The following is a 19,027-nucleotide window of genomic DNA, read 5'->3' on the forward strand; positions in this document are numbered from 1 at the left end:
ATGGCTCACCAACCACGATTCGACCCATATGAGGCCGGCGAACACAACCCGTACGACTCGCACCATCCCGGCTATGTCGAGCAGCCAGCGTACGGTTACGGCTCCAATTCCTCAGATGAAAAAGGACATGTCGTGAGCGAGCTGCCCGTCATTGGCAGCGACGGAGGCAGCGACTTTAGCGACATCGACCCCAATTCGGGTGTCAAGCGTGGCCTCAAGACACGCCACTTGTCCATGATGGCGCTCGCTGGCATCATCGGTCCTGGTCTGCTTATCGGCGCGGGTGGCGCACTAGCCAAGGGCGGACCGGCGTCGCTGATCATCGGCTTCGGCGTCATTGGCTTGGTCGCATTCAGTATCATGCAGTCGCTCGGCGAGCTCACGACCCTCTATCCCACCGGCGGCGCGTTCACGGGTCTCGCTGATCGCTTTACCGATAAGGCCATGGGCGCGGCACTGGGCTGGAACTACTTTATCATTTGGTTCTGCGTCCTTGCAAACGAGTACAACGTCCTCACTTCCATCTTCTCCGTCTGGACCACCAAGGTGCCTCAGTGGGGATTCTTCTTGATCTTCTGGGTGAGTCTAAGCGCAGGGTGTGCCAAGCGAGGGCGAGAGGGAGAGTGGCGGTGCACGGCTTGGAGGCCGTTGATGGCCAGGGAGTGGGAGTGTGGGCCAAGCGTAGCCAAGCGTAATCTCGTGAGAACTGCAATAAGGCAGCAAACACGTTTGATGGCGTGTCATCCACTTGGTGTCGCAGCTTCCAATGGAGTATGGCAATACAGATGCGAGCCGATCAGGGGTACAAAACGCGCACTGCATATCGCGTCATCTCTCGGGCCGATCCGGCATCCAAAGTTGAGCGCTAAGCGCTCAAACGCGTCTTGTCACTGTCGCGTCTGAGTCGCATGTCATCTTCATGTCCATCCTCATCTGCATTGTGCAGCTGAGGAAGCATGCTTGCTCGGTCACGGCGCGGTATGACAGGTGTTCTGTGGAGCACATGACGTTGGAACCGACCTTGTCTGGTCCTTATTCTACCAACCCTGTGATCACCATGTCGTCACTCTTCCTGACTGGTGTAATGTCCGCTGACCCCAGTTCGCATTCCTCGCGTTCCAGCTCCTTGGTGTTGAGTCGTTCGGCGAGGCCGAGTTCTGGCTCGCTTTGATTAAGCTTATCGGGTTATTCGCCTACTTTATCTTCTCGATTGTGTGAGTGACCGAGTTTCTGTCCTTATCACCCGCAACCGGGTACCGCTGTGGTCATCAGTGGCTATCGCAGGTGCCACGGTCTGTGCTAAGGCCTGGGACGACTGATGCGGTTCCGTTGCTGACTGCAGTTATATTGGCGGCGGTGTCAAGGGTGCGCCTGCGATTGGTGCCTCGACCTGGAAGGACCCCGGGCCGTTCGTTAACGGCTTCCGCGGTGTCGCTACCGTCTTCGTCTTCTGTTCAACCTTTTATGCTGGCGTTGAGAGTATCGCCGTGGCCGCCACGGAGACCAAGAACCCTCGCCGCGCAGTCCCTATCGCCATCCGGCAGACCTTCTGGCGCATCATCTTCGTGTACATGGGTTCTGCTATGTGAGCACTCGCGCCGACAGTTCTAATCTCCAGCTTCTACGGCCTGACTTGCCCTTCTAACAGTCCGGGTCTGATCGGCGCCTCGAAGGCAGCGGTCAAGAGCCCTATGACGATCGCCATCCAGAACGCTGGATGGGAAGGAGGTATCCATCTCGTCAACGCGTTCATCTTCGTCACCTGTCTCAGCGCCTGCAACTCGTCGATCTACATCGGCTCGCGCACGCTCCTGTACATGGGCCAGAACCAGAAGGCGCCCAAGTTCCTCGGGTGGACCGACCGCCGTGGCGTCCCAATCCCCGCCATCCTCCTAACGAACGCGTGTGGCGCCCTGAGCATGATGAATCTCTCCACCGGCGCTGGCAAGGCGTACTCGTACATTGTCAACTTGTCGGGCGTGTCGACGTTCCTGGTCTGGGGCTCGATCAGCTTCATTCACATTCGTTTCGGTCGCGCCTGGGCCGCGCAGGGCTACTCGCGCTCCGAGCTGCCCTTCAAGTCCATGCTGTACCCCTACAATGCGTACTTTGGACTCGCAGCAAACATTTTCCTCGCCCTCATCCAAGGCTGGACGACGCTCTCTCCTTTTAACGCCGGCGACTTTGTCGACGCCTACATTCTCCTCCCTCTCTTTGCTATCATTTGGATCGGCTACAAACTCGTGTTCAAGACCAAGTTTTGGCGCGTCGACGAGATGGACCTCCAGTCTGGTCGCCGCCGCGACGTCGACGACCTCCAGAAGCCGGCGGTTGGCAGTTTCGACTCTGGGTCGCGGCCAAGTCTCTGGAAGCGTCTGTGGACCAACTTCTAGTGCCTCCAACATTGACCGGTCGTGGTTGGATGCCGCTCTCACGCGGCTGTTCTCTTGTGTATGTTAGCCTTGCTGGTATGCGATATGCAATTCGCTCCATCTCTCTGTTTGTGTCATTGTAGATCGGTATGTGGTGAGCGACTCTCTCTCTTTCTTCAGATCACTCTCTCTCTCCAGACACAATCTCTCCTTCAGATTGTGCTTGACGACCATGTCAGCAGTCTAAGAAGCCGGGCTCCATAGCCGAGGTACCTAGAGACACTGCCACATGCACAATGATCGGCGGGAGCGACAGGCACAGGCACTTGTGATGAGAGTGACAGCATCGCCACCGGAGCGCGCAAGTTTTTCGGGTGACGCGTTGCAAGTAGGCCAGCCAAGCTGTCTGCAGCCGGCGGACTCGAGATGCATCCGGCATCAAGTGCTTCCGCTCTTGACGAAATCTGCTTTAGGGTTCGGTTGATGAGTGGACAGAGCTGGTGGGACACACAGTATACACGGTGCAGATCCCGATCACCACACTCCCGAAATAAGCGGAACTGCTAACGCGACAGCCTGTCAGCTGTCAGTGAAGCCTATCGCCTATCGACGCCGGGACTGGGATATGCGTTTAGCATCAGCAGTCTAGTTCGGATGGGGCGAGACGTGCCAAGATACTTGTAAACTGCGCCACCATTGTTCGCTGTCCGTCATTGTCCATTTGTCAGCTCACCCTGGAGCGAACTGACGTCATCAGGCCCGACAGCGACATGCTCTCGTAACCACCACATGCTCTAGTAACCATTGCATAGTGCGCCCGTGGCTATTAGGGGCAGAGGTAGTACGGTAGGTTACCAAGTGCCACGGTGCGACGCGTTCAGAATAAAAAAAAGGAAAGTTTAGACGGTCGGGGGAGTCACGTCGTGCTCGTCACGCTTCTCAGTCGTGGCGAGGCTCGACGCCTCGGCGCGGTGGTTCTCCGACTTGCGGTAGTGGAGGCCGGCGAGGACGAGGAGGACGAACGAGACAGCGACGAAGAACCAGGCAAACCATGTGCAGATCACTGTGCGTCAGCGGCTGTTTAAGGTCATGGATGGATGCCCCGGCCCCCGTGAAGGGGGTCCTTTGTGCTGCGCAAGGCATGCCATGCAGGGCATGTCGATTGGCCATACCATGGGATTCTGGTTATGCCAAGCGCTGTGTGCGCCACATCACTGCGCCGCACCACGTCACCTGACCCGATGGCGGTGTTTAAACTCACTGGCGTAGTATGCAAAGGTGTCACGGTAGCGAAGCGACTTGCCAGTGGCCTTGAGAAGCATAGCAATGGTGGACGAGGGGATGCCGGGAGCCGTAACTGTGGCCTCACGGTTCACGACAATGACGGTGGCGGCGATAGCGACGGCGAGCAACAAGAGGGTGCAGAAGCCCATAAGGAACTCGTTGATGTAGCGGTAGTGGCGCGGCATGCCCTTGCGCTTCTCGATGAAGAGGACAACTTCAGAGAAGAACTATACGTCAGCTCGCTGGACTAATGTAGCCACTCACCGAGACGATGACGCCGAGACCGGCGGCCCCGCAGGCAACGCCGAGAATGGCGAGAACATCATTGGCGTGAATCACAGCACCCTTGAGGAGCTTGGACTGGTTGTCAGCTATCGCTATCGATAGGGGAAGAATGGCCGTGTGCCATGTTGCCTGCCGCGGTGATCAATCCCCGTGTCGCCGATTATCTCATCTCGACGATCGAGATAGTGGTCGACACTGTTAATCGCCGGGGGGGAACAATGGGGTACCCCGCAGGGGGTTGGGGGCGTGCGAGTCTAGTATACTTACAGCAAGCTGGCGGTCGTGGTGCAGGTTGGAGAGGGCTGTTGTCAGCGGGGGCCCTTTGTGTCGGCCGGGTGAAGGGTCTGGCGCGCGGCCGAGACACCCCGGGTCTGAATCACTCACACTTTCCAGAGAGCCCTACCACACAAAGGGTGAAGGCTGCGGAGAAGAAGAGCGACACGAGGCGCGCAGCGAGGAGGGTCTTGAGGTAGGCCATTGTACAAGTTGTTGAGTGGTGGTGAGAGTTGAACAGATGTTGATGGGGATCAAAGTCATGGCGGCTTGAGTGGCAACATATAGCTGTAATCGTTTGGCTAGGCACGACGGTTTATTCTTCCACTAAACCGGGACTCATTGCTGTAATGAACGCCATAACGCCCCCCGGAGGCGCTGCTGGTCTACACGGGCTTGTGCTGGCCGCTTGGTAGAAAGTTTGCCTCACTTGGCACATTGGCATGGGGCGTTTGGGGGGCCATGTTCGACTAGCCTTGGAATGGGTGGCGGCGAGTACCGTCCGAGAGACTGGACTTGGGACTGACAACAGGAGGGTGGCGGTTAGGTTTTGCAAGCGGAGCGGGGAACGCGTTCCTGGCTGAAAAGGCAATCTTCATGGGTCTGCAGGGCTTGCAGGGCATTCAACCAGAGGCAGGGTGGGTTGTTTGTACTGGACATGTGGAGAAAGGGCTCCCTTTCTAGGCAGGGACCTTTCATCCCGCAAAAAAGGTACCTGATTAAGAGAGCCTGGTTCTTCTCTTTTAGGTAACCAAAAACTACCATACCCGAGAGAATAGTGTAGGATTGTGTCACGGCATTAGTGACGCAAATATCCCTGACATTGCATTGATCAACTAGTACACACCCCGCGCTCCACGGCCTATCCCCGAGTCTACTCTTGCTACTCATCCTTCTCTTTCCACACTTTCTTTGCGTGCCTACAAGCTACCAATGCGATGCAAAACTTTTCTCTTGCAACACAAACACGGTGAGCGCGCGTGAAAGAGGCGCTATAGACCCGAGTCTCATGAATTGCGTAAGGAGATCGAGCCAGGCACAGGGACTGACATGTGAGACCGTTAGGGTCCGGTAATCAAAAGCCCAGCAAAGTCACCTCAACCAATCAGCCGGTGTTATAACCCAGGGTCACGGCGGAATGGATGGGCGTGCACATGGTCCGTACAACTACACGGCGGCGGCCGATGACTTTCAACTACAAAAACTCCCTCAGCGGCAAGCTTGGCAACTGTCGTTCTTCAACAATGCAGACAACTGGGTCGGAACCTTGGGGCTGTATTGCAGATTAGCAGGGATTTGTGCCCCACCTCACACGACCGGAGACTTTACTTCACCGAAAGTCCACGACACGGCCTTTGAGACCGCGTTGTCGGACTCGGATCTCTCCCTGGCCATCGCACGAGCCCTAGCGTACAAGTTGGGTGGACATTGCATGGACGCGACTCTAAAAGTGCGGCGAAACACCGTCAGTGCGTCGGGAAGCCAAAGAGAGTCGGCTTGAGCCCCGTGGGTCAGTCGGACAAAGCTGGTGCAAACAGTGTCTAGCGTTCCGTGTCTGAGCGTGCACTGACAGTCCTTGTTCCATCTTGGGCATCGTCAGCTGCCAAAGTATCGCTCTAATCGCCCTAATGTCGCAGCTTGGTACTACCCGATAGTGAGACAATTTAGCCATACTTGGCCCCCATGGCTCCCCGTTCTATTCTCGTAGTACTCTGGACGACGCAACATGTCCGTCATCCAAAATGAACATGTGGAGATCCCGGGTTCAGAGTTGGAGTAGCCGGTCGGGTTTAGTTGTATGCCGTTGTCGGATCCGAAGATAAGCGCAACCTCTGTGGACGAGGGCAGGAATGACCGCGTCTGAACGCGTCCTCGTTATCGCACCTGCTTGAAGATCATCAACTGCCGCGGCTGAGCAACCCATACCCCACACGCGATCCAAACACAGACAGAGCCCCGCACAGTTGATCATCTCACTTCTCACTTCTCCAGATCGCACAATTCTCGTACCCTGCACGGACCACGTCGCTCCTCGCCTCACCCCAGATGACAAGAACAGGGGTTGAGGCTCGGGGGATGCGAGGCATGCTCTCTTCTCCATTCCCCGTCTGGATTGGAGTTGAGCCAAACGCATTTCCCATGCAGCCTGGAGGAAATCCACTCGTGCACCGCAGTAGGCTTCACAGAATAGACCAGTGGTCCGTCTGAGCTTCAGCTCCAACCACAACTAGAACCTTAAACCCCAGAAAGGCAGACGGCCAAAAGATACCGTCACAGTAGCCTCGTGTGGGGCTCGAACCCACGACCGAGTGATCAGGGGGCTTGGAGCACTAAGAGTCACTTATTCTACCGACTGAAATAACGAGGCGATCGGTGGTGGTCTGTGCTCACAGCGCCAAGAGTCGTATAGCCTGTTGATGTTGGGGAGGAAGCTGGACGGCCCGCAAAGCCTTCACTCATGCCCATTCGTTCCCCTCCCAGCTGCTCTTCACATCATCCTCACGTCATGGCCACCCGGCGCTCTCTCTCTCCCTCCCGACGCAGTCTCTAACACGTCCACATTGCGAAGCCTCGGCATTTCCCAGCCAACAGACACGCTCACGTCCGATACCAAATACGAGTAACTCTGCGGGTTGGGAAGGGAGGAGAGTAACACAGCCTCACACTCCAAGCAGAGTGTTGGCATGTGGTCCGATATTTCCCTCCCTCCCCTCTCTCTTTCCTCTCTTCTCAGGCTGATATCCTCAAGCAATTCCAACCACTCGAGTACCCCGAATGTCATGACTGTCACTGTGTTAATGAACCCCTGATTTCCTCATGTACCCGCTCGAGCTGTTCCATGTTGTCGCATGTCCAGGGGTCGAGAATGAAACGGCAGAACAGGCACATTCCAGGATTACCACGAACGGGTGTTCCTGGCTTGGCTAGGCTTGACTGCTTGCAGTAACGAAGACGAAGGATGCGAGAGACCAACTCGGCTCGTGGGCTTGGGCACGGATTGGCGCTGTGCAAGAGGTATTATGCCAAGATAGTGAAACCGGGGTCCTTTTGATTGGATCAGAGGGCACCTTGTTGCTGACACAGCCGCGAGTGGACGTGCCACTGGCCAAGTCAGAGAGCACGTCCCGCCTGTCACATCAAAATTGGTGAAGAAAAGAACGAGGTCATAAGGGCGTGTATCATGCTTCACTCTGGCGGTTCGGATCCCGGTGACGGTCTCGGTGAAGCGTAGAACGTGAGTTGAAACTCAATGTCGCTGACGCAACGCCCGGCGCCAAGAAGCGCAAGCATGAGGAGGGCCAGTTCGGCGGAGATGGACTGCGTGTCCTCGGCCCCGTATGGCAGGTACGTTACGGCGTCCTCATTGGTCTCAACGCTTGGTGGGGTCCTAGCGGTTGGCACTGAGGCCGATACCCCTACGGACCGTGGTATGGCTGGTGGTGAAGTAGGGAGAATGTCAAGATGACTTCTGGGTCGCTATGGGTTCTAGAAAAGAGAGAAATACTCTACTAATTGCATTAATTGTCTCGATATACTCCACAGTCGGCAGAAGAGCGATTTGGTCACTGAAGGGCCGAAACTTGGAGGACATGAAACCGCCTGTCCTCGTGGTGTAGTGGTTATCATACTCTCTTAGGGTCTAGCTATGGGAGTGGCCCCGCGTTCGAATCGCGGCGAGGACCAGCAGGATTCAATTCCTGTAGACTGGATATCTTTTGGATGTGCGGCCCGCTTTTCATAGGCCCAAACGTCACGAGTTGGAATGGGAGTTTGAGGTGCAAAGTGGAATCGGTGGAATGTTCTTGCCCTGCAGATTCAATTCATGCCGTGCCTGTCGACCGACTCTCCCTTAGCTATTAGCTGGTCCGGGTCAGTGTCTGCGCTCAACCTCAGATGTTGCAAGTAGTATTGGCCAATGGACAAGATGAGTGGGAGCCATTAGGACATGTGATTGTTACATACACTGGTTGTACAGAGACCTCCGCCCAGCCACTTCGGAGCGCGAGGAGCCGGCTCTCTATCGATCTGTATTAAGTGGAGGGCCCAAAGCCAGTCCACGCCCAAACATTGCCAGCAGGGAAGGGAGTTTCTGATGCGCCGGCGTACAGCACGTCGTAGATGTTCTGTCCCTGTTCTCCAGCGCCCTGGTTTGCGGGATTCATCGGCATGTTGTTCAGCGGATGGAGCTGGCCGAACAAGCTCCAGTCGATGGCGTTTCCGTTGGCGTTGGCGCCGCTCATGGTTGCCGAAGGCGTCGATGCCGAGCTTCCCCCCGTGCCCGTGCTCAGCGCGGGGCCAGTGCCCGACCCACCGGCAGTGGGCGGCGCCCAGCCCAACTGCTTCAGCTGGTCGGAAAACGCCGGATTCTGGAGCATCGCGGCAATGTCGAAGCCCGCGCTGGGAGGGGCCGCGGGGGCTGGCGCGGGCTTGGGAAGTACAGGCGCGTAGCTCTCGTCAAGAAGTTTCTGGAGCGTGTCGGCGCTCACGGCGGCACATTTGAGCGTCTCGCCCATCTCACGCAGCGCGGCGATGCAAGTCTGCACGTTCTCGATACACGCCTTGAACTTGCGGCTCTGCTTGGACGCACAGTGGCTCGCAGACAACAAGTGCACGGTGCCAGCCGAAAAGGCGACCTGGCCCAGAGTGACGGGCGAGTACCGCAGTCCCGGGCAGCGGCGCCACGTCTGTAAGATCGTCATGAACTTGGCCGCCGCGCGTTCGCACTTGGCCACGGAGCCGTCTGGGCCCGAGTCGAGGGTGGTCGGCGCGCAGTTTGCGAACCACGGTCGGTGGAGAAGGATAAGGATGAAGCAGTGGAACGCGTGAAGGCTCAGGATGTGGCCCGGAACGATGCGCTCGCTGCGCCCGGCCGTCGGCAGACGGAGTTCGTCGGGAATCGAGTCGAGCCATTTCTCTAACAAGACGCTGATGTAAGCCGAAACTCCAACCGTAAAGCAGGGACGTACTCAAGTTCTGACACGACGTGCCTCACGTTGCTCGAGCGGATGTTGAAGTTGATCGAGTAGACGGTGCTGAGCACACGCTCGGCGACAATGCTGAGCTTGATCATCCACACGAACGTCGTTGAACGCCAGCCCTTCACAGGGTCCGCGTTGGCCGTCGCAATCGCGTCCGACAGGTCGAGCGCGTCCTGCCCGACCTTGGGGTCGAACGTCTCGGAACGCGGCGTGTGGATGATTGGGTGCCAGATGAGCTCGTCCTCCTCCGCATCAGGCGCCGGGACGGGGATGTCGTGCTGGGCGAGAGGGAGTGCGGCGGAACGACCGACGTACGTAGACCAGCACTTGTCGAGGATGTAGGCGCAGTACCACATGTTGTAGCGCGACTGCTTAGTTTCCTCGGTGATCGAACCGTTCGTGACCCAGTAGTTGCAGTTGGTCCCGAGGCCGAGGGCCTGCACGAGCCGCAACCCGATGCCCGAGTACATAAAGCCGAGGTTGTGGCGTGCGACAGAAGCGTGGTAGCTCCCGAGGAGCAACACGCCGGAGACAGTCGAGAGCATCGCGGTCTCCGCCTCCTCCTCAAGCAGATCCTTGGCGCGCTTGCTGAAAGCGATACCTAACTGCTCGCGTACCTCGACTGGGATCTCGAGGAATGCAACGCCCAGCGCGAGCACAACGTTGTGCAGCAGAGGCGAGTAGTGCGCTGTGCGGCGTGCCCGGATGATCGACCCTTCGACGACAGGTGAGGATGCCATGTCGCGTCGGAACTTGCGCTCGTCGACCCAGAAGCTCTGTGGGTTGAAGTAGTCGAAGAAGAGGCGCAGGACCTTCTCGTGCGTCGCGTCGTCGAGCTCCGGGCAGTTGAGCTCCGCGATCATAACCTCGCGAGGCCGCAAGAGTGCAGGCCGCTCCGCCCCGACAGCGGGTGGCACGCCCATCGGAGACGGGTGGAGTGTCGTTGCGGGCGACGCATCGTCGCTTCCCTCGGGCACGTGCTTGAACAGCGATGTCGGACCATACTCGAACAGCTCGCCGGTCGTCTCATCAATCTGACGTCAGCTGGACATAGATACGAAAGATGCTCACCTTTAAACGGTCAAGGCCCGCTGTCTCTGGCATAGTCTCGTTCTCTGGCGGCTCGGGCTTAGCATCGCCCGCGCCGGCCTCGAGGCCGGCGTTCGAGAGCATGCCTTCAAGAACTCGCACTCGCTCTTCGAGCGCCGAGACGTACGCTTTCGGCGTCGAGCGGCGGCCATCCGCCTCGGGGTTGTATACACACTCCTCCTTGTAGACTTTGCAGATGGCTGGGGTCAGCGCGGCTGTGCCTGCGGCAAGGATGCGCATCCAGGGCATCACTTGATAAGATAGCCAGGTCGACAATTACACTCCACACAAGCCCACTAACGCCAACGACGACGCGACACACTACTCACCACAAGATGGTTGTGCGCCATCGCACTTCATTTTTCTGTCGTCAGCCCATGTTCGCCACCGGACTCTTGACGCGGGTCGTAAGCGCGAGGACGGCCCTGACGCGAAACCCACCTTCTACGACATCCATTACAGGCCTTGGAGATGTGCGAGATTCGGCGGCGGGACTGTTTTTGCGGGTCCTCCTTGGTGCCACTGCGGCGCGTCGACGATTCCGACATGGCGAGAGGCGTGGGAGGTGAGGTGGTTGGAGGTGAGGTGATTGGAGGTGAGAGGGTGGAGGTGGAGGGTCGAAGTGGAGGGGGTACGGCTTGTTTGGTCCAGCCGGAGCTGAGCGAGCGGCGTCTACGACGGAATGTGCAACACCAAGATGGGATAGAGTTGCGTCCGGACGTCGACGTCGAGATGAATAGCAGGGAATGAATCGATTGAGAATGTTGATGAGAAAGTGATGCCAAGATTCGTTGGCGGAGGAATCCGAGGGATCCTTAGTAGTGGCTGATGTGGCGTCACTCTCGCGGCTCGGGCGGCGCTTACTTGATGCGGCAAGCTTCACTTCCTCCATTTCCTCCCCTATTCTACACGGTTATACACTCATCGCAAAGGTATAATTGCTCAACATCGGGGAAGGGCATTGCAGTTATGCCACAGCTGACGCGAGACTGATTGATTGAGTTTGAGACATGCTGAGTCAGATGTATACCGGTGGCAAAGCGATATCATCAGGCTGGTTCCTGTGAACTCGAATCGAGGACGTTCGATGTATTCAGCAGTTTCTTGTGTCTGCAGTGCCAGCAGCCTTCACGTGCAGCTTTGAGGACAAAGACCAGGAGGGTATGGGTAACCACCATCAACAGCCCAGATCCAGAATGCGGAACAAGCCTTGGTAAACAAGAAAAAGAAGGGAATGTGGACGAGTTAGGAATCGAACCAAAGACCTTGTCAATAACAATTTGATTTTGCTAATGACACGCTCTACCAACTGAGCTACACGCCCGCTTTGAAAATTAAGTTCTACCTTCTCCTATTAGTCGGTAGTTATTAATAGGTGCCATGAACAATACAACAAACTTATGCATTACCGCCTGCGCACTGCGCGTACTCTACGCTCAAGAGATCAGTGGTGCGCCGAACCGCTTACCAGGAGGGGCTTTGATCGGCAATGGAACGTGATACTGTCCCCGAGCCAACCCACATGCTCTGCTGGGTTTCATAATCTCGTCATCGTGAACTTGTGTTGTTTGGACTCAGCACTTCGGCCTCTCACTCATTTTCACTTTCGGGATCGTCCCAACCCCTATTTTAAAGCCCGGCCACCTGTCCACCGTCCTTCGTCCACACGACGGGGAACATCGGGTGGTCCATTGGCACGCCCTCTGCCAGCTCGTTACTCAAGCCCGGGAAGTCGGGCGACGTCTTCCAGCGACGGGGAGCGTGGGTGACGTCGTCGCCAATGAAGCGGATGGAGAACGCGCGGCGGCGCGTCGTCGTCCCAGCAGACGCATGCAGCGTGAGCATGTGGAAGCAGACCATGTCTCCGGGCTCGAGAGCCCACTTGCGGATCGGGAACGCGGCACGGTCTGCCTCGATGTCCGGCAAGTCGGCAAGGGTCCCCTCGGGGAACCACTTGGCTTCCTTGTCCATAAACGTGCGGGGCATCAGCCACGGACCCTTGTGGCTGCCGGCAATGAACTCGAGCGTCGCCTCCTCGGGCACGGGGTCAACAGGGATCCACATAGACACCGTGTCCGCTCCCTCGATGTTGTAGTACGGCTGGTCCTGGTGCCAGGGCGTGCGCTGCGTCGTGCCTGGCTCCTTGATGAGCAGGTGGTCGTGATACAGGCGGACGTTGCGAGCGCGCATTAGAGCTGCCGCTGCCGTGGGAGCTGCTGAACCGGCTATGAAGCTCTTGTACGCGGGGTTCGTCTGCCAGTTGCAGAAGTCCTCGAAGAACCATCCTGGGTCCTCCGGACGCGACGCGACCTTGGCCCGGTCACTGGGCGCAGAGACGTTTGTGTCAATGCCGACCTTAAGAGCCTCGAGTTCAGCAGGAGTGAAGAGGCCGCGGATGCAGACCGCCCCGTCACGCTGGAACGTCTCGACTAGCTCGGGCGTCACGGCCGCGGCGACGCGCTCACGGATGGAGGGGAGGGCGGATGCCGTTGCAAGCGTGCGGGAGGCGTTGTCTGTGGCCACAACCGAAAGACGAGATGGGAGAAGTGCGCGCTTGAGAGGAGCGAGGGGGTTCATTGTGTGAGTGGGATTAGTTTGAGTTGGGGGTAGGAGTGTGAGAATGAGCGAGCTGATAACATGCGGGAGGGGTGGGCAGCTCGGCGAACTTCGGCGGCGAAGCGGGCAAGGCTCGGATGTTGGGATTTCCGACATTGCGGGCAACCACGCAAATGGCAGTTTTGGGTAGAAACAGAGTCATGCGGAACCGTGTAAACAGGACGGAGCTCGGTTTCTCGGCCGGATAGCCGCCGGGCATCCGGAGATGGCCGGGCCAATGCCTCAACCTTGTTGACAGGCGGTGGGCTGGTCCAAGGCGAGCAACGCTTGATCTCGATAGCCGACGAGGTTTCAGTTCGAGTGGTTGGGCTCAACAGTTGGAAATAAGGGATGGTTATGTTGGCCGAAGGAGATATGGAGAGGTCGGTGACAGGGCCGCACCCAGTAAGACGCATCTCATGGTTGAGAAAGCAAGACTCACATAAATCATCGGCCGCCAGCTCGGCCTCAGTTCACAAGCAACCTCTTCTAAAATCAACGAAAATGTCGAATTAATTCAGTCGAGGAACACGATCGTCCTGGAGGAGGATGAAGGTGCAAGGCGCGGGCATAGTGTTTAGCGAGTTTCACCCCGTCTCTCGGGTGCATGTAAGCAGCGCTCCCTCCGCTATGCGGTGCTGCTGTGACTCACAACGTGCCTACAGTTGAGGTCCTGTTGGTCGAGCGACGTTTCAGAGGTGTTTGGTGTCTCACCCACTGCATACTCCACCAGCACCCGACGATGTCCTGCATCATCCCTCGGTATCTTGCACACACTTGATGTAGCAGAGGTCGTGAGAGACGAATGATGCGACTGTATGTAGCTGTGTGAATCATGGTAAGGGCGCACACTCTGACACGCAACTCACACACTACTCGGGCACGACACGTCACCGACGTTCCCAGCAACATCCTATCCCGTCTCATTGTGTCATCGACTACCAGCCTTTCGCCCATAATCTGCAGACTTTTCCATCTTCCCACCTCGCACCCAGCCGTCTACTCACCAACCATGAAGACTTCCATCAAGGATTGGAAGCGCTTGGGTCTCAAGGTGAGTTCCACCTCAAGTCTAACTGACCACAGGTCACCGTCTGTGGGCCGGATGGCCGCGCACTTCGTGAGTGCCGTCATCGACGACTCTGACTTCAGCCGAGTACGATCACTCCGACTCGGACCCCGAGAATCACTACTACGTCAAGTACATCGAGGTCGTGCCCGGCGAGGTGATTCTGCCATCGATATCGTAAGCTAACGGCAGTCGTTCAGCGTCAATATCCGCCGCTCGTTCTGGTTCTGGACTCGGCAGGAAGCCCTATACGAGGCGCTGGATGGGTGTTGGGTTCGTGGACTAGCTTGTCTTCGTTGGCGGCGGAGCAGCGTTCTCGACGGCTACCACATGGACACTGGGAAGGACATTTTATGGAACCAGCAGTTCTTTGGCGAGATGGAGGTCAGTTCTCTTTCGATATGCCGAGTTGGCTTACATCAGGGCACGAAGGGCGGGCTTCCCCCCGACAGCAGCATTTGGGGGAAGCTCGGCACTATCGAGGTCCAGATGCAGGTTGGAACTTTCAAGCTTCGACGTGAAAAGGGACTCAGTGTTGCCAGCCAGACACCCGCGTTCAAGGGCAGCACCAAGCATGTACGTCGCATCGTGTGCGGGAGCTAACACCAAGGGTCTCTACACCTACATCGAGTGAGATACATACCAGTTGCCGCCGGACTGACGAAAGTGGCAAGACCAACTATAGCTACCAGCTCCCCCGCAAGATGTATGGCCATACTCCCAAGGCCAAGGCGCCTGTCCTCACTTTCCGCTTTGTCGTGCGTTTTACCCCAACAGTAGCTCTTACCACAGTACCGCACCACGGAGGCTCTCCAGGAGCTCGGCATCATCGCCGGCGGGTGCAACCCCAAGACGACCTCCGAGAAGTTTGACACTGAGAGCATTGCGAGCGCGAGCACCGTTACCGTCCAGACCAACGCCCCGCTCATCAAGACAATCAGCAATACCAGCTCTACTACAAGCTCGAGTACACTCCATGAGTAGAGGGCTCCATGCCAAGTCACCAAGAGAGTCCAATGTGAGAGGGCGGGAGAGGAGCTCGAGTTGATGAGTCGCGGGGGTGCAAGGACCAGGAGCGTGTACAGGCAGGAATGAATCTGTAAGATGATTTCTGTTTCTGGGACGGTCTTGAGGGGAGTCCGCAACTAGGCATCCGTACTGTATGTGAAGCCAGGTTGCCATCCTCGGGGGAAATCGCACCAGTCTCGGTAAGATTGGTCCTCTCCGCAGTTTCCCCGGCGTTAACACAAGCCTGAGAACAATCCTTGCTTAAATGCTTGCGGATACAACAAACGCGCCTTACGTCCAGTGTACACGTAGGTCGGTTAGCGCCACCAGCACTGGTGCTTAGACTTTTTCGGTCGGGGTTTTTCGCCTTCCCTGGTCGACCTTCGCAATTAGTTCACGCTGATGGCCGCTTGATCGCGGAAAACATCATGTCTAATGAGACAGCCGTGGCCTCCGCAATGGATCATGCTGCCAATTATGCTCACCCGACAAAATGCAGCCTGTTGCAGACTATGTGATTCGATCTCAGGCGTCTCGTTTGACAGACGGCGGCGTATCCCTAACGGCAATCCACGCTTTCTCATAACTCTCCACTAAATCCCCCCCGCCAGTCGATCGCAACCGCCAATCACTCGAGAGAGGAAGAAGCCTCACCGCCGGGGCTCTTGGATTGTTCCTCTCTAGCCCAAAAGGAGATGTTTCAGCGTTGGACGCTGCTCAGGTCGAACTGGGAGTCGAACCCAGGCTACAAGAACTAATGAACATCAGAATCTTGTGTACTGACCGTTATACGATTCAACCCTTGCAATTTGGTTGTGCTAGTACTTATACAAGGTGAGGCGGCCTCGCGCCCGCCATTTTCACAATGTGATCTTGCGAGAGGCGTAGCAGTACATCATTCAGACCGCCCACGATGGATGCTGCGTACCCTGATTGAAGTGAAGCCCTCGGCTGAAGACATGCCTTCAGAGTTCCAAAACGGCCCCACTAAATGCCAGATGTGGTTGTGGACGAAGTGTGTGGTGAGGCTGAGTGCGAGTCAGTGAATAAGATATCGTCTGAGAGGTGTATCAATCCGGGAGCAGCGGACTTTGAAGTCAGCTATGTAACCCTGAGGAATCGGGGACGATGCCCCCAATGCCGAAAAGGAGGAGTGCCCGTAATCTCTAATGTACGTAGAAAAACTAGTCGAAAATGACTGTAGGCTTTGATGGTGGACTCGTCGCAATGGACATTAAAGGGCGGGTACGCAGTAAATTCAATTGGGGGAAGGTATCGAGATTTGTACCACATTATTGGGCCCACGTACTTCGGTCACCTACCACTATTTTACCTTCCTCTGAATGAGCACGATCCTAAGTCCTCCCTATGACTGTCAATATGAACCGGCTGACATGGAGGCTCCTGCAAAAGGTGGGAGGGAACCAAGACCGTAAGAGATACGAATCGATGCCACGATCGAGGGCAAGCCAATGTATCGAGAAAAGGCAAGTTCATCATCGGAAGGCGGAAACATTGTAAAGAGGTAAACAAGCAGGATGGGCCCAGAGAACCCCAACGGCGATGGTGCCTAGCTGAGAACCCTCGACCAGCCATAGAGAGGATGGCATGGGTGAGGCGTGCGCAGTAGTCCGTCACAGCTGTGTCGCCCACCACCTGGATGAAATCCTACCTAAGGAGTGTTCTGAACAGTCAATGCAGGAGGTCCCTTGCTTCACAGGCCTCATAATAATAAGCCATATTCGACGGGGAGTAAATTAATGTTACCAGTTGCCAGTTATAGCCAGTCTTACAAGATTGAGTGGAAGGTTCTGCACCCATACTGAATACTTCCGCTCCAGCGTAACTCGCGTCAAGATGAATGCGAACCGCGGCTCACCTTCCTTTTCGACCCCAATGCATCGATTCTTGACATCGCACTCTTTATATTGATCTCTTACCTTCCCCACATCCTCCTTTGCCCAACACTCTACCTTCAAATCTATCTTCAACTGCCCTCTCTGGCGGACAACGCACCCCTGCGACATCACTTCCTTCACGTCCATTGATCAGAGTGACAAACTCCAGTAATGAAGATCTTGGGAGGACCCTGGGAAAACATTGTGGTGAGTGCCGTATATGCATTGTTCTTCTAACAGACAGATCCATATCGGCGTGCCCCAGACACCCAAGGTTTGGGGTGCGTTAGCCCTAACACTTTTGCTGATTCCAGTCCAGTATCCCCACCCGAATCAGTTCGACCAGTTTAAAAGGCTGTGGAAGGCTGTTGGTAGCCAACCAGGCGAAGTGAGTACCTCTCCTATTCGTGGGGCTTATACAGCTCTTCTCGATCAGGGTGACACGTGGGATCCTACAGGGAGACCTTACCGTTAATGTCTCAATAGGTCCCTACCATCTGGGAGGCCACATCATGTGGAATAATGAGAACCAGCTTGAGATTCCGGCCTACAGCCACATCAACCCGGAGGGCATTGAAGTCTGGGAACAACTTAAGTTTGGACCCGCAGTGCAGCTAGAACTCCCTGAGGGTTCGAGTGCCAGTGCCAACAGAGGGCCCGAATGTGTCATCCGGGTCCAAGTAGTACCTGGTGCGGTTACCCTTCTCAACGAGAGGACGCCCCATGATCGCTTGGAGGAAGTTACACACTCTGTAAGTGCAGAACACCAACAGTCCAGATCTAACGTACAGGCCAAACGGATGGTCATGTAAGGCAAGTAATTTGGGGTTGTTAACGTCAGCCCTGACGTTGGCGCTCCGTTGGGCCTCCGTACCGTCTACGGGGCTATTGACACCTCCAACTGTCCCAATCCTATCGCATTCTGTTTCGATGCCCGTCTTATGAGGGGAACAGGAACTGGTCGTGTCCAGTTTATCCCTATCTACATGCCAGTCATGGGTGCTCCAAGGTCGCTGTATGGTCCTACTTCGATTATGGGTAGAGCCATCCTGGCAGAGGCATCGGGACGGGACCCCTTCTTCTCGTTCCGGTTTGAACCCGACCCATCAGCTTCAAAAGATACACTTGGAGCTACGACTGTGGATCCACCCCAACCTACCAGTTCCAGAGTTGAAACCTCGTCCGAGACGATCCCATGCCAACCAGAGGACAGGAAGGGGAAGGGTAAAGCGGTTGAGAGGCCCCCGACTCGGGCCTGACATCCCCAGGCAAGGAATAAATTTACAAGTGTGAACCGTAGAGTAGTTGTTGGCCAGTAGCTTGTAATTGACACCCAGCCTAGTCCATGTAAGAGAAACCGATACTTTGTACATATATTCGAAGGGTTTGGACGCAGGAGACGTTCTTGATGCACGCTCATGAATAAACTAGCTTAGCACCCATTCACTCGTTTAGGTAGCGAGGAAGGTTGTAGGGTGTATACGCAGCCTCAAGGGCATCTTTTGACCAAGTCAAGTTATCCCACGACAGTGACAGAGAGGACGAGTCCCCCATCCATCTACCCGGGATCGACCAGGGCCGCATCAATCAGCCCCGTCTCACTCCATCTCGCATCAATCAATCCCACATCACTGAACTCACGCACCTCGATTAGTCACAGTCCTGCTATAGAATATTCCTACTTATTATCGCTCGCCATCATGCTGTAACATACGGTAGAAAAGGAATTGATGATGATATGGCTCGTTCGTAACCCTGCACTGCTGTATTCCCTTGGCTTCATAATTAACAGCTGCAAGGCTTGTGGGCCAGTGGATATGCACTGTGACACTCCGCCTCCAGTTCCGCACTGGTCAGGGACTCAGGGTCCTTCCACCTACTCCGAACCCGGCCAGCATCGTCAATAGGAGCGTGGACGTGATGTGATACTTCCGCGTCGCTCCACAAGTCTGCATCCATGTCTGTGTACTTGCGTACGCTACCTGTAACTGCAAGCCCATGCATCTCCAAGCTCCAACGGGCAAGGCGTCTGCTCGTGCTGCATGTGGAGCCAGAATATGTGGAGGCGGAAGTCAGTCGCGTCGAGTGTCTGTGCGTTGATTTGATTCCGCTGGTCATGACGTTATACGACACTCTTCTTGATGAACGCGTCTTTTGAATCAGAGCGCAGTCAAC

General features: G+C 56.1%; 6 protein-coding genes across 6 annotated transcripts; 3 read left to right on the forward strand and 3 right to left on the reverse strand.

The window, feature by feature from the left end:
- AGP3 (uncharacterized protein) lies at positions 1-2,393 on the forward strand (the record flags this gene model as incomplete). The annotated part of the gene is made up of 4 exons (XM_060600932.1): positions 1-579; positions 1,102-1,214; positions 1,343-1,585; positions 1,619-2,393. 4 exons carry the CDS (start codon positions 1-3, stop codon positions 2,391-2,393), a joined length of 1,710 nt encoding a protein of 569 aa, XP_060457477.1.
- Positions 2,394-3,271: 878 nt separating this feature from the next.
- On the reverse strand, positions 3,272-4,419 carry CcaverHIS019_0410330 (uncharacterized protein; the record flags this gene model as incomplete). The annotated part of the gene is made up of 5 exons (XM_060600934.1): positions 3,272-3,435; positions 3,634-3,883; positions 3,921-4,016; positions 4,209-4,243; positions 4,326-4,419. 5 exons carry the CDS (start codon positions 4,417-4,419, stop codon positions 3,272-3,274), a joined length of 639 nt encoding a protein of 212 aa, XP_060457478.1.
- Positions 4,420-8,245: 3,826 nt separating this feature from the next.
- On the reverse strand, positions 8,246-10,830 carry CcaverHIS019_0410340 (uncharacterized protein; the record flags this gene model as incomplete). Its single annotated transcript, XM_060600935.1, has 5 exons — positions 8,246-9,140; positions 9,182-10,227; positions 10,265-10,482; positions 10,612-10,646; positions 10,724-10,830. The coding sequence occupies 5 exons, from the start codon at positions 10,828-10,830 to the stop codon at positions 8,246-8,248; spliced, it is 2,301 nt and encodes a 766-aa protein (XP_060457479.1).
- A 1,081-nt stretch (positions 10,831-11,911) lies between these two features.
- CcaverHIS019_0410350 (uncharacterized protein) lies at positions 11,912-12,859 on the reverse strand (the record flags this gene model as incomplete). The annotated part of the gene is made up of 1 exon (XM_060600936.1): positions 11,912-12,859. One exon carries the CDS (start codon positions 12,857-12,859, stop codon positions 11,912-11,914), a length of 948 nt encoding a protein of 315 aa, XP_060457480.1.
- Positions 12,860-13,889: 1,030 nt separating this feature from the next.
- On the forward strand, positions 13,890-14,930 carry CcaverHIS019_0410360 (uncharacterized protein; the record flags this gene model as incomplete). Its single annotated transcript, XM_060600937.1, has 8 exons — positions 13,890-13,931; positions 13,964-13,997; positions 14,030-14,103; positions 14,139-14,330; positions 14,370-14,522; positions 14,557-14,576; positions 14,614-14,704; positions 14,739-14,930. The coding sequence occupies 8 exons, from the start codon at positions 13,890-13,892 to the stop codon at positions 14,928-14,930; spliced, it is 798 nt and encodes a 265-aa protein (XP_060457481.1).
- Positions 14,931-17,364: 2,434 nt separating this feature from the next.
- CcaverHIS019_0410370 (uncharacterized protein) lies at positions 17,365-17,664 on the forward strand (the record flags this gene model as incomplete). The annotated part of the gene is made up of 2 exons (XM_060600938.1): positions 17,365-17,604; positions 17,644-17,664. 2 exons carry the CDS (start codon positions 17,365-17,367, stop codon positions 17,662-17,664), a joined length of 261 nt encoding a protein of 86 aa, XP_060457482.1.
- Between the last annotated feature and the right edge of the window lie 1,363 nt (positions 17,665-19,027).

Source organism: Cutaneotrichosporon cavernicola (genome assembly GCF_030864355.1).
Source record: "Cutaneotrichosporon cavernicola HIS019 DNA, chromosome: 4".
Classification (NCBI taxonomy): Eukaryota; Fungi; Basidiomycota; class Tremellomycetes; order Trichosporonales; family Trichosporonaceae; genus Cutaneotrichosporon; species Cutaneotrichosporon cavernicola.